Source organism: Schistocerca piceifrons, chromosome 3 (genome assembly GCF_021461385.2).
Source record: "Schistocerca piceifrons isolate TAMUIC-IGC-003096 chromosome 3, iqSchPice1.1, whole genome shotgun sequence".
Lineage (NCBI taxonomy): Eukaryota > Metazoa > Arthropoda > Insecta > Orthoptera > Acrididae > Schistocerca > Schistocerca piceifrons.
In genome coordinates, this window is record NC_060140.1 from 66639645 (window position 1) to 66652808 (window position 13164).

At 45.7% G+C, this 13164-nt stretch overlaps 1 protein-coding gene across 1 annotated transcript in view; it reads right to left on the reverse strand.

Moving 5' to 3' along the window:
* LOC124788392 (arylsulfatase B-like) overlaps window positions 1–13164 on the reverse strand; it is a 108432-nt gene that overhangs the window by 59708 nt on the left and 35560 nt on the right. Inside the window, exon 3 of the mRNA XM_047255658.1 lies at window positions 7659–7882. Coding sequence (XP_047111614.1) covers window positions 7659–7882 — 224 coding nt within the window. The remainder of the gene's footprint in view (window positions 1–7658; window positions 7883–13164) is intronic.

Sequence of the window (13164 nt, forward strand, 5' to 3'; positions counted from 1 at the left end):
TTTAAGTAGTTCTAAGTTCTAGGGGACTGATGACCTTAGAAGTTAAGTCCCATGGTGCTCAGAGCCATTTGAACCATTTTGATGTTGTACGTTGATTTCCTTCATTCATATTCCTTTCTCCGTAGGGGCCGGTTTCATGTGCGCCACTCTGTAGTGGTGTATTGAAATGATGAATAACAACAAACTGGTTTCAGAGAAAACTGTGTTTCATTATATATTGGACGCCCTTTGTACAAAGATGAGTCAAAACGCTATGACCACGTACTTAATATCGTCCAGTGTATTCCATCGGGCTCTGATCAGGCTGATTTAGTGGTTAAGACATCAACGTCAGTTCAGTATATTGTTCATCAGACAACTGAAGCGAGATTTTGCCCTACTGACATCGACAGTAATCCGCTCGGAAGGATTAGTGGCTATCGGGGGAGACATCAAGCATGAAGGGATGCATTTGGTCAGCATTACTGTTCACAGAGTCCGCAGTTCTCGTGTCACGCTTGTCACACCAGAATGCTGTCTGCCACCGGCGTGCATCTCTGGCTCGGCGCACGTTCCCAGCAGCCGTTGGTTGGTATGACTGCGTGCCTGAGTGCTACTATCGACGTTGTGTAGCACGAAACGTGATTCATCCATTCAGGCCACCCGTTTCCAATTATGCACCCACTGCAGTCCTGATAGACGATGTCTCTGGGTCACCTGGGTTACATGTAGGCTTGTTTCCTGTGGGCCCCACGTTCAACAATGTGCACCGAAGAGTGAGCTGCCTTCATCAGCAATGAATTCTCCCCTCAGATCTACCCCAGATATCCGAGTATCCTGCTTTACGGTGTGATCAAGCATCCGACCTCCGCGTATTCTAAAGTGGCATAGGAGTTCAGCAGCTTGTTGCCTACTCGCACCACTTCCCACAGACGCTCGCAACAGCAGCACGCGAAGAGCCGAACTGCTTCGCCATTTCTGAGATTCTCGTCCACAAGTGCCGAGCCATAACCATCAGCCCTTTTTCAAAATCACTCATGTCAGTGGATTTCATCATCTGCAGCACAGGTCGTCACCAGAATGATTCATCATCCGTCTCTGGCCCGCTCTTGTAATCTTCTTGCCGCAACAAGTGACCTTAATGCCACCATGCGGCATTCTATCTATTGGTGCGCAGTTTCCACACCGATTTTCGAACGTCAGTATTGCTTATATGACGTCCTGCGCTTGCCAACATGCATCACTTTGACAAATAATACGATAAATTCAATATAGTGCTGTTAGTGATAGTTATTCTGCGAACTCGAACCTATGTTGAACTATAACGTTCAACAGAATTAAAGGATTCTGTGTCGATTCCCAGCGTTTCGTCTCCGACTGCGGGAGACATCTTCAAGGGGTCCGTAGCTCGATGGAAGGTCCAACACACCCACTGGCTCGCTACTGCGAGCCAGTGGGTGTGTTGGCTCGCAGTAGCGAGCCAGTGGGTGTGTTGGACCTTCCATCGAGCTACAGACCCCCTTGAAGATGCCTCCCGCAGTCGGAGACGAAACGTTGGGAATGACACAGAATTCATCAACCGACCACGGCATAACAGCCCGGATAATTATAATGGACATGATATTTCCGGCCGTGAAAGTCTACATTTTAGTATTAGAATTAAAGGATAATTTTTCGATGCGTCGTAATCGTCTGTTGTTTCCGACACATTAGATATTTGGCTCTGAGGTGCCCAACAACTTCCTCTTTGTTGTTGCAAAAGCATGGCGCCTTGCGACGTTATCCCCAGGCTTGATGATGCTTCAGACACTGAGGTGTGACACATGAGAGAAAAAGGCCAGAGCTCAGAAGTTCCTATGAGTTGTAAAGTAGGTTAATCACGTCCAATTGCCACCAAATCTCACCCCAGTTCTGCCCAGCATCACTGTTGAAGTTTCACACGATGAAAAGATCGCCACACGCCCTCTTATCCACATTTCACGCCTTCTTTCGAAGCCCTTGCGATGGAGATCAGAGCCGCGCCACCCAGACTTGATCTCACGAGATTTTCTTATGAGTGGCTGAGTAAAACATTACAGACACACTGCCGGTCAGAAATGAAACGACGAGATTTCAGGAAGTCCCCTTCTGTGGGACGTTGACTCCATTTCGTGGTCCCAAACAACAGTTCGCAGACGTTCTTTGCAGTATTTGACCCTGTTAACGACCTCGGACGTTTCAGCCCTTCTATGGACGTGGTGGCGTTGCATCTCCCTTGAAATTGGTCGCACCTCGTTCGGGTACAGCATGAACGCAATTTTTGTTCTTGTGTAAAGGGTGGAACCACTATGGACTGTTGAAACTTGTTCGATGAAATTCGAACGTGATGCATTTACAGTGCACCTGTTTTCACGGTCTCCTGTAGTGTGGCATGCGAGAGGAGAACGATAAAGTTACTTTAAAGCTTCCCTCCCCCCCCGCCCCTCCCCATTCGTCCCTAGTTCGGCAAAACACTCGTGGTACCCGTCTACATTTACTGAAAGTTTTTAAAAACGCACCTTTACAGAGCAAATCTGAGAAGCACTCGGAGTCGTCTGATTCCTGCCTGCAGATGCCTAAAAGTATTTAGCAGGTTTTCTCTGTAAAGGTACCTTTTTTAAATGCACAGTAAATGTGGGTGGCTGCTGCAAATCCCGAGACAATGGCCTTCACTAATAAACAGCCGCTGAGCCTATGAAACTTCAGTAACAGGAATCAACGCTATTTTTCCATCGAAGCGGCAAGTGAACATTCTAAAATTAGCAGATGGCTCGTTTGTCGAGGAAGCGTTTGTCCACCGTTGCATTTACTCCCTAACGTGCACGTTATAAGTTTATCAAGTGGCCAGTGAATCTCAGTCAGTTAATTATGAAAACAAACATTAACATTTTTGGAAACACTTGACTTAATAACTGCAGTTCACATTCAGAGATCCATCAATACGACATTATTCCAACTATAAATTGAATTTGGTCATGTTTCTGGCAGCGCATAGAAAACTGTTTGCAGGCGATTACGTATATACGAATCCCAAAGGGACGTTACGTACTGCTCAAAATGCAACCATCAGCTGGTATTTCATTCCTAACGTGAAAAGAGACTTGAAAAATGTCGTAATTAGTCTTACCCGATCCGCGTCCACCGCAAAAAGTCTCCAAAAACATCCCCGCCTTCTCTCCGCTCCGTGAGTCACGTGACCAATGCCTTAGTCAAAACTCCATCTGCGGCCAACCACACTTAGACGCAAATGGTCATTTGTAGTTAACATTTAAATCACATTCATTAAAATTATTTATCACAAAATTTAAAATAATCTTAATTCATAATTATTATCAAATTCAGCTTTTTTTTTGTTTTTAGATTGTCACGTAGCTGGACTCTATATACACAAGTCAGGAGTCCTACCACATTTACATCTTCCATTTCCACACTGTGTTACTCAAACGTTATTTTTGTTTCGTTTTTAATACCAGTTTCCGACTTCTCATGTCAAATCTTACATGGATTAAAATAGAACTTTTTCACTGTGGATGACTTCTCTTGACACTTTTTTTTTTCTAAATCACGCCTCTCTCTTGTCCAAAAATTATTGACGGAGTTTCGGACAATGATACGTATTATCATGCAACACTGTCCCGTAGTCTTACAGCACCACCTAGTATTTTGCCGAACTGTGGGGTCTTAGAGCGACCCTTTGACTTTTAATTCACGTATTTGTGTATTTGTCACCCCTCCGTGGTCACGTCACAGGAAGGCTTGCAGCAAGAGCACTGAAAATACATAAGGCCTCTTTGCTGCTTCGAAAATCACGTACAGATTTTGTCGAATGCCTTTTAACGGTTGTTATTGATATCATCCTGTGCACCAGAGGACAAAATGCGGTCACATTGCACTCCAAAGGGCTGAGATCACTTTCACTGTGGCTGAAGCACCGTGATGTCCGTCGAGAAAGTTTGAACCGGCCGGGAGGTGTCAACAGTGCCGAAGGTTATTAGGAACGTCGTCCTTTTGCTGATAGTGCTGTGAACTGTCGTATTACACCACTAAATGTGTGGGAATCAACATCCTAAGGAAAGGGGTGGTTTCATTGACGATCTTTCTGCCACCCCCTGAGGTGTTTTCGTTTCGGTTCTGAGCGGCGGTGGGTCTACAATGTTTTCCTCGGCCACTCATAAGAAAACCGCGTGATTTCAACTCCGGGCGTCGTGGTTCTGACCTCCATTACCGAGGCGTCAAATAAAGGGGTGAAACGTGGGCGAGAGGGGCTGTGACGACCTTCCCATCGTGTGAAACTCCAACAGTGGCGTCGGGCAGAGTTTTGGTGACATTTGCTGACAATGTGACCCAGTAACCGACGTTACACGCCACATGAACTTCTGAATTAATGGACTTTTTCCCACATGTGTTGACTTCTTCGTGTTTGAGGCTTCTTCGAGCCCGAGAGCGACGTGGCAGGGCGTCTCGCTTTCCATCACTACAGAGGGAAGCTGTAGGCACGTTTGAGCTAAGCTTCAGACTTTTGTGTCCCAAAATGAGACTTTTAGGGGGTTTTGCAAATGTGATCCTTTAATTACCACCGAGCGAGGTGGTGCAGTGATTTGGACATTGGACTCGCATTGGGGGGGACGACGGTTGAAACCCGCGTCCGGCCATCGTGACTTAGGCGTTAGACTCATGTTCTGTATGAGTTGTCGTAGCTCCAGGCACGAATGATATTGTGGGTGGTGACCCTTTAGTGCGAACACGCAGTTGAAGTCGCCTCGAAATAAGACACGTTCATACCGGCCTAAGAATAGTGGTGCAAAATCCTCTGTGCAAAATCGGGATCGATTGGGCGGTTTGTCGGACCCCGACGGTGCGTAGATGTTAACGATCCGTACTCCTATACGTAGCACTGTGAGCGCCAGTCCTCGCGCTGACGGGATGTACATCACGTCCTCGGCTACTACGCCGCTACGTAGAAGTATTGCTGTTCCGCTACCGCCGCCCATAGTGGGTGTAATGTGTGATCAGGGAAGCTCTCGACACATACTTCCTGTAGAAGGACGATGTCGACGTCTGACGCACGCAGCATGCCTCTTAATAATTGCAATTTGACTGGCGTTCTAATGGTATTAATGTTAACAGAGGCTGTTCGATACGCCTGCCGCCGTTCCTCAGTGGGTAAAGCGCACATGAACGCTTATGTTAACCAGTGTGTTGCTATTTGGCGACATGATGTCTGAGCGACAGTCTGCGTCTGCTGCGTGGTTAGCATCCGGTGGACGCCGCACTCACCATTGCGCGTGCGTCGTCGATCAGTGGATCAGTATCGGGGTCATCGGCCCAGTACCTGTGCTGGAGGTCCATCTCTCGTCGTGCTTCTCCAACCAGCCTGACAGAAGGCGGAGGCGTTGCTGTGGTACGTCGAGGGACTCCTACAAGCGGCTCTCCATCCGGTGGGTCAGTATTCAGTCCCTGTCTAGTGTGATTCGCGTCGCAGTGCTGTGAGCGTCGCTTCGTCACAGGTAGCGGTCCTGCTGCAGTCTGTTGCCGTAAAATGTCAGTATGTTGGAGCTGGTCATTCATGGGGATGGGATCTGTCCGAAATGCCTCCGCATACGTTATTGTCAGCGAGGACGTAGGCACGGGTTCGCCAATTGGAACTTGCACAGTCCGGCTGGAGTGGCCGTGCGGTTCTAGGCGCTACAGTCTGGAGCCGAGCGACCGCTACGGTCGCAGGTTCGAATCCTGCCTCGGTCGTGGATGTGTCAGTTAATTCGCACAGTGCTCAGAGCCATTTTGAACAATCCTCCGCTGCGTACATTCTGAACGGACGTGGCCCGCTTTCTCGCATCCAGAGTATGTTTTGGGTTGTCCATCGTAGATGAACATTGCTCTGCTTCCGTCAATGAACAAGTATGAGGATACATGTTATGTCAGATCTCATTTGTCGCATCGCATTGAGAACGGGGTAGTCGTGAAGTTGGATCATTTTTCCTCTTCATGGCTAAGCACTCTTCCATATGGCCGTAAGGCGTCAATCGACAAGTCAGAGGAACCTCGAAGGGAAATATGATTAGTAATCCCAACCCTGCGTATCAATAGTTACCTCTCCAAGGTGACTATCAGAGTGACGGAATTTGAGTCCATGGTTAGTATCTCGAATGATTTTGTCACACACTCAATCGGTAATCAGTTTGATGTAGACTACACTGCTCACTATAGAGAGGTGTATTCCAGTAAGGTCGTTGTAGTAAAGTTTAACTTCGGGTCGTAGGAACCTTTCAGTTTCATACGGTTTCGGACTTGCATATTCATTCGAGAAACAGATCTTGAGAGTCAACTTTCGGTATGCATGTGCCATTCCGTATCGAGTCTTCGAAACGTGCGAGTACGCCGGATACGCAAACAACCGCGCACCCGATCTTCCACTGCAGGGACGAAAACAGACTTCCATGCCGCATCACTGCGAAAGGCAGACTGTGTTCTGAGCTACCCAAGCAAATCTCACGACCCGGCCTCACAGCCTTACTTCTGCCAGTACCTCGTCTCCTACCTTCCAAACTACACATAAACTCTTCTGCGAACGATGCAGAACTAGCACTCCTGGAAGAAAGGATATTTGGGAGACACGGCTTAGCCACAGCCTGGTGGATGCTTCCAGAAGAAGATTTTCCCTCTGCAGCATAGTGTGCGCTGATATGACACTTTCTGGCTGATTAAAACTGTATGCCGGACCGAGACTGGACCTCGGGACCTTTGCCTCTCGCGGGCTAGTGCTCTACCATCTGAGCTACCCAAGCACGACTTACGACTCGTCCCCACAGCTACCTTGTTTGGGCAGACAGTTTGAATCTGAAGGAATGTTTCATATCACCACACACTCCTCTGCAGAGTGAAAATCTCATTCTGGAAACATTGCCAGGCTATGGCTAAGCCATATCTCCGCAATATCCTTTCTCCCAGGAGTGCTAGTTCTGCAAGTTTCGCAGAAGGGCTTCAGTGAAGTTCGGAAGGTAGGAGACGAGGTACCGGCAGAATTGAAGCTATGGGGACGGGTAGTGAGTCGTGCTATGGTAGCTCAGATTGTAGAGCACATTCCCGTGTAAGACAAAGGTCCCGAGTTTGAGTCTCGATCCGGAATAGAGTTTCAGTCTGCCAGGAAGTTTCATACTCGCAGATTTCTGCTCCTCCTATCCGTCAAATCATTTTCGCGTACAGAGAATAAGAGCGGTGTTTTCACACTTTCCTGGTGTGCTCCGAACGATACCCTTGTCGTCGAGAAACATTCGCCGTCTAGAGCAACTTGCTGGGTTCTGATTCTTAATAAGTACTCCAGCCTCTCTCACCTCTGAGACCCTATTCCGTATCCTCGGACATAATTTAACAATCTTCAGTGTCATACTTCACTTTCTAGAAGTCTAGGAAGATGGAATCTTTCTGTTGTCCTTCGTCCATGGTTCGTGCAAGAAATCGGCTAGCTGAAATTCGCGCGAGCGATGCTCTCAGAATCCGTGTTGATCAGTGCATAGAAGCTTATCTTTCTGAAGGAAATTTATTGTTCTCGAACTCTGAAAATGCTTAAGAATTCTTCGTAAATTCTTCTTTAAATTTATGGGTCTGTTATTTTACAGGTAAGTATTTATGTGACTGACAGTCAAGTTGCAGTAAAATCTTACAAAAAATTGCTCTACGAAGTCGTAGTAGCCGACGTGACCGCTCCAGTAGCCGAGGTGGGAGCCGAACCCGCGGAACGTGGGCGTCAGCTCCTTCATGTGGAATCCCAGGTGCCACTTGCCCACGGCCCTGGTGACGTAGCCCAGCTCCTTCAGGTACTGCGGTAGGATCTTGCCCTCTGGCAGCCCTCGCGGCTCCCCCGGCAGCAGTGGCGCTCCTTGCATTCCTGCAGGCAGAACAACAGCAGTACTCCCCCAAACTTGAAACGTTCTAGGTTGCAAGAATTCCAGTCTGAAACTGATGTGTCTTAAATAGCAAATTTAACCTAGAAGCTTCAATAGCATATATGTAAGTCAGGAGGGAGATCCAGCTTGCATAGCCCTTCCTCCATCGTAACCAGTGGCGCATTTGCTTCGTAACAGTTCGTGTTGTACATTCCTTCAGCAGTCGGCGACACGCAGCATCCAGCTGACTGCTAGGGTCGTGTTGGATCACCGTCAACTGATATTAAGATGTTTAGGGGCATTGGTGGAGGGAAGTCTAAGGCAATTTCATTATTAGTCGTAATATTGTACTGAATGAAATCTCTTCGGTTTACTATCCACGTCACTTCGAATAAAACACTCAACCTGCACCATCGTTATCGAGAGTGAAAAACCACAGAGGGGTTGGGCTTGCACTGTGTCCTGCTTATACAGACTGTCCTACGAAGTATGCTCAATGTTGCGGTATATGACAGGAAAGCTCATTTGAACAAAATCATTTCATACTCACAAATGCCCAATTCTGAATGCCTTCTGGGATATAGTACGTTTAATGTAGGCCTTTACTCCGACGGGAAAAAAATCGCAACACCAAAAAATAGTTAATGTAGAGTGATGAATTTTCTGTAGTATAATTGTCTAGGTAATATATTGAACTTATTACCATTGCAAGACCATAGATAACGCAAGAATGAGATATATCATTGCAGATGTGGAATGCGAGTACATTAGGAACCGGTGTAACAGCCAGAACGTTGAATGCATGTATGCAAAAGTGGTACAGGTCCAGGTTGTCAGTTTCTTGGGTGGAGTTCCATCCCTGTTGCACTTGGTCTTTCAGTACAGGGACGTTAATGCTATTTGTTGATGATGGTGGCGTTGTCGTCCGATGGTGTTCCATTTGTGCTCGATTAGAGACAGATCTGGTCATAAACCAGACCAAGGGAACTTGTTAACCCTCTGTACAGCACTTCGGGTTACAACAGCTGTATGTTGGCGAGCGTTATCCTGCTGGAAAACACTACATGGGATGTTATTCTTGTTGCAGCACAATTGGTAGGATCACCTGACTGTCGTATAAAGCCGGCCAGAGTGGCCGAGCGGTTCTAGGCGCTTCAGTCTGTAACCGCGCGACCGCTACGATCGCAGGTTCGAATCCTGCCTCGGGCAGGGATGTGTGTGATGTCCTTAGGTTAGTTAGGTTTAAGTTTTTCTATGTTCTAGGGGACTGATGACCTCAGATGTTAAGTCCCATAGCGCTCAGAGCCATTTTTTGTCGTATAAATTTGCAATTAGGGTGCGTGGTATAATCACTAGAGTATTCCTCCCGTCATACGAAACTGCTTCCCAGACCGTGACTCCAAATGTAGGTACAGTGCGCCTAGCACAGAGACAGGTTGGTTGCAGCCTCTCCACTAGCCTCCTAAACAACACACGGCCATCACTGGCACCGAAACAGAACCAGGTTTGAGCACAAATGTTCTGCCCTCCAATCAGCTCGCGCTTGACCACTGAGGTAGCAAATGTCGGTGTTTTGGGGTCAGTGGAAGGCGCGCTACAGGACGTCTGGCTCAGAGCTGTCCTTGAAGTAACCGTTCGCTCTGTCTGATGCCAGCTGCTGCCCAGACTGCAGCTGCAGATCCAGTACGATGCGTTAGAGTCACACGCCGAACACGATGGTCTTCCCTCTTGGTAATGACACCTCTCCGTCCGGAGTCCGGTCGTCTTGCGATAGTACAGGGTGATTCAAAAAGAATACCACAACTTTAAAATAACAACATAATATAACCTTCTGTTGTACATCATTAGAAAGAGTATTTAAAAAGGTTTTTTTTCACTCAAAAACAAGTTCATAGATGTTCAATATGGCCCCCTCCAGACACATGAGCAATATGAACCCGATACTCCAACTCGTTCCACACTCTCTGTAGCATATCAGGCGTAACAGTTTGGATAGCTGCTGTTATTTCTCGTTTCAAATCATCAATGGTGGCCGAAACACCATATCCTTAACATACCCCCATAAGAAATAATCGCAGGGGGTAAGATCAGGGCCTCTTGGAGGCCAGTGATGAAGTGCTCTATCACGGGCTGCCTGGCGGCCGATCCATCGCCTCGGGTAGTTGACGTTCAGGTAGGCGCTCCATCCTGCTGAAATATGAATTGTTGTGCTTCTTGTTCGAGCTGAGGGAACAGCCAATTCTCTAACATCTCCAGATACTGTAGTCCAGTTACAGTAGCACCTTCGAAGAAAAAGGGACCAAAAACTTTATTGGCTGAAATGGCACAGAAAACGTTCACCTTAGGCGAGTCACGTTCATACTGAGTTGTTTCCCGCGGATTCTCAGTGCCCCATATACAGACATTGTGACGGTTGACTTTCCCGTTAGTGTGGAAAGTTGCTTCATCACTAAACACAATCTTTGAAACGAAAGATTCATCTGTTTCCATTTGAGCAAGGATAAAATCACAGAAATCGATTCTTTTAATCTTATCAGCTGCAGACAGTGCTTGAACCAATTTCAGACGATTAGGTTTCATAACTAACCCTTTTCGTAGGACTCTCCATAAAGTTGATTGTGGAATTTGCAGCTCTCTGCTAGCTCTGCGAGTCGATTTTCCTGGGCTGCGAACAAATGCTTGCTGGATGCGTGCTACATTTTCATCACTCGTTCCCGGCCGTCCAGAACTTTTCCCTTTGCACAAACACCCATTCTCTGTAAACTGTTTATATCAACGTTTATTACACCACCTATCAGGAGGTTTATCACCATACTTCGTTCGAAATGCACGCTGGACAACTGTCGTCGATTCACTTCTGCCGTACTCAATAACACAAAAAGCTTTCTGTTGAGCGGTCGCCATCTTAGCACCAACTGACGCTGACGCCTAGTCAACAGCGCCTCAAGCGAACAAATGTACAACTAAATGAAACTTTATAGCTCCCTTAATTCGCCGACAGATAGTGCTTAGCTCTGCCTTTTGTCGTTGCAGAGTTTTAAATTCCTAAAGTTGTGGTATTCTTTTTGAATCACCCTGTATATGCTCATGACCATCGCTACCAGCTATCATGTACGGCTGCTACGTTCCTGTCAAGTCATTCTTGTGCGTTACAGCTTGTATTTAAATGAAACCTAATTTGCTTCCTCTTACTGGCGCCAATAGCGTCGCTCTTATGAGACGTGTGCCAAATGTGAATGGACATCACCTTTCAATGATGAAACGCGCCTACCAACTTTCGTTTACGTCGTACAACTTCTTCTTAGCTCTAATGTATTCGAATTCCAGGATAGATAATTAAACCTACAATCATTCAGAGAATAGTTTTAAAAATCAGTTATCAGTCCTGGTTACCTGGAATGTGTAAGTAGGCTGATTAGATTTTTATGTTGGTAACGCCACGTAGCGCTCTGTATGAAAATCACTAACTGTGCTGTGTGCAGTCTGAGGCTGGTCGGTATTGTTGCAATATTTGCCATTTTAGTGTTGGGCAGTTGGCTGTTAACTGCGCGTAGCGTTGCGCAGTTGGAGGTGACTCGCCAGCAGTGGTGGATGTGGGGAGAGAAATGGCGGAGTTTTGAGAGCAGATGATCTGGATGTGTGTCCATCAGAGACAGTAAATTTGTAATACTGGATGCCATGAACTGCTATATATATTATGACTTTTGAACTCTTTTAAGGTAAATACATTGTTTGTTCTCTATCAGAATCTTTCATTTGCTAACTATGCCTATCAGTAATTAGTGCCTTCAGTGGTTTGAATCTTTTATTTAGCTGGCAGTAACGGCGCTCGCTGTATTGCAGTAGTTTGGGTAACGAAGATTTTTGTGAGGTAACTGATTTGTGAAAGGAGTAGGTTAATGTTAGTCAGGGCCATTCTTTTGTAGAAATTATTGAAAGTCAGATTGCGTTGCGCTAAAAATATTGTGTGTAAGTTTAAGCAGAGTCATTCATTAATTTTTCTAAGGGGACGTTTCAAATGTATGTACATCCACGCAAACTAACAGTACCTACTTTACTCCTCCGGAAGATGCTGGTTTAGAGCCCACGACACTCCGTTTTAGTCACCGTAAATATGTAGGATAAACACTGGAATACGTCTTAGCATAACAATACGATCGGAATGACCGCCTACTGCAAATGCTTTTTTACCGATGATGACTGTTCACACTACTAACAAAAAGCTTTATGAAAAGGCCATTATTACAACATTTCCTGGCCCGTTTTCAACTGGCCATACTTTCTAAATGTGACTGGGCGTGGAATCCAATTTCACTATTATATGTGTGGTGTGACATGGATGCTCAATGGCCATGGGGTGCGGCATGGGTTAAGCAACGACAAGTAACATGCATTGTGCTACTTTGCAAACCAAAAAGCAAACTTAGGATTGTATATTTATCAGAGCATCAGCACCGATTATAAAATATGCAGGATGCCACTCCTACACCCGACGACCATATGGCAGAACGTGATAATGCTACTCTAGAATGGAAGGTTGTCATAACGTATAGATTACATCAATACCGTTGTAAGTAGAATTAAGTCGTGTATATTGATAAAACAGTAGGCCAATTCTAGATTTAAGTCTTCAGTTCAGCACTTATGAACCTCCCATAGTAGTAGTAAATGTCTAAGAATACACTGTTTTATTTGAGCACACACCAATAGCACAAGTTTCTGTTATCGATTACCGTGTTAATAATTAAAATTTATCGTCAGATATATGATATTTTTATTGTCTTTCAGTACGCATGGTGTTACTCAACTCAAGAAAGCGCCTACTAATGCAAGAAACTCACGTTAGTGCTAAGTGTGTTGACATTTGGAGGAATAAGTGTGCTTTCCAGGTATTCTGACTGTGTTTAAACTGTATGTCACACATAGACGGTAAAAAATAGCAATTTGCTTCTAGTAATGTAAGCAATAATAACATATATCCTATTTTACATATGGAAAAATGGCAAAAAGACAAAAAGAAACTGATAGAGGTAGGAAAACCATAAACAATGTGAAAACCTACGGTAAAATCCGAATATGACATAGTCAGTCATACAGGATATCTGCATTTATACGAATGAAGTAGTCTAAGTGTTTTGTCATAACCACTATATCAAAGAGCCTGGATATCTCTTGGATACTTGTCTAAACAGCTACAAGTTTGTACCAAGGAAGAGAATCATTGCATTGTCTGCCCGCAGTATGACTAAGGCATCTGTCCTAAGTGTTGAGAGTTTGCAGACTC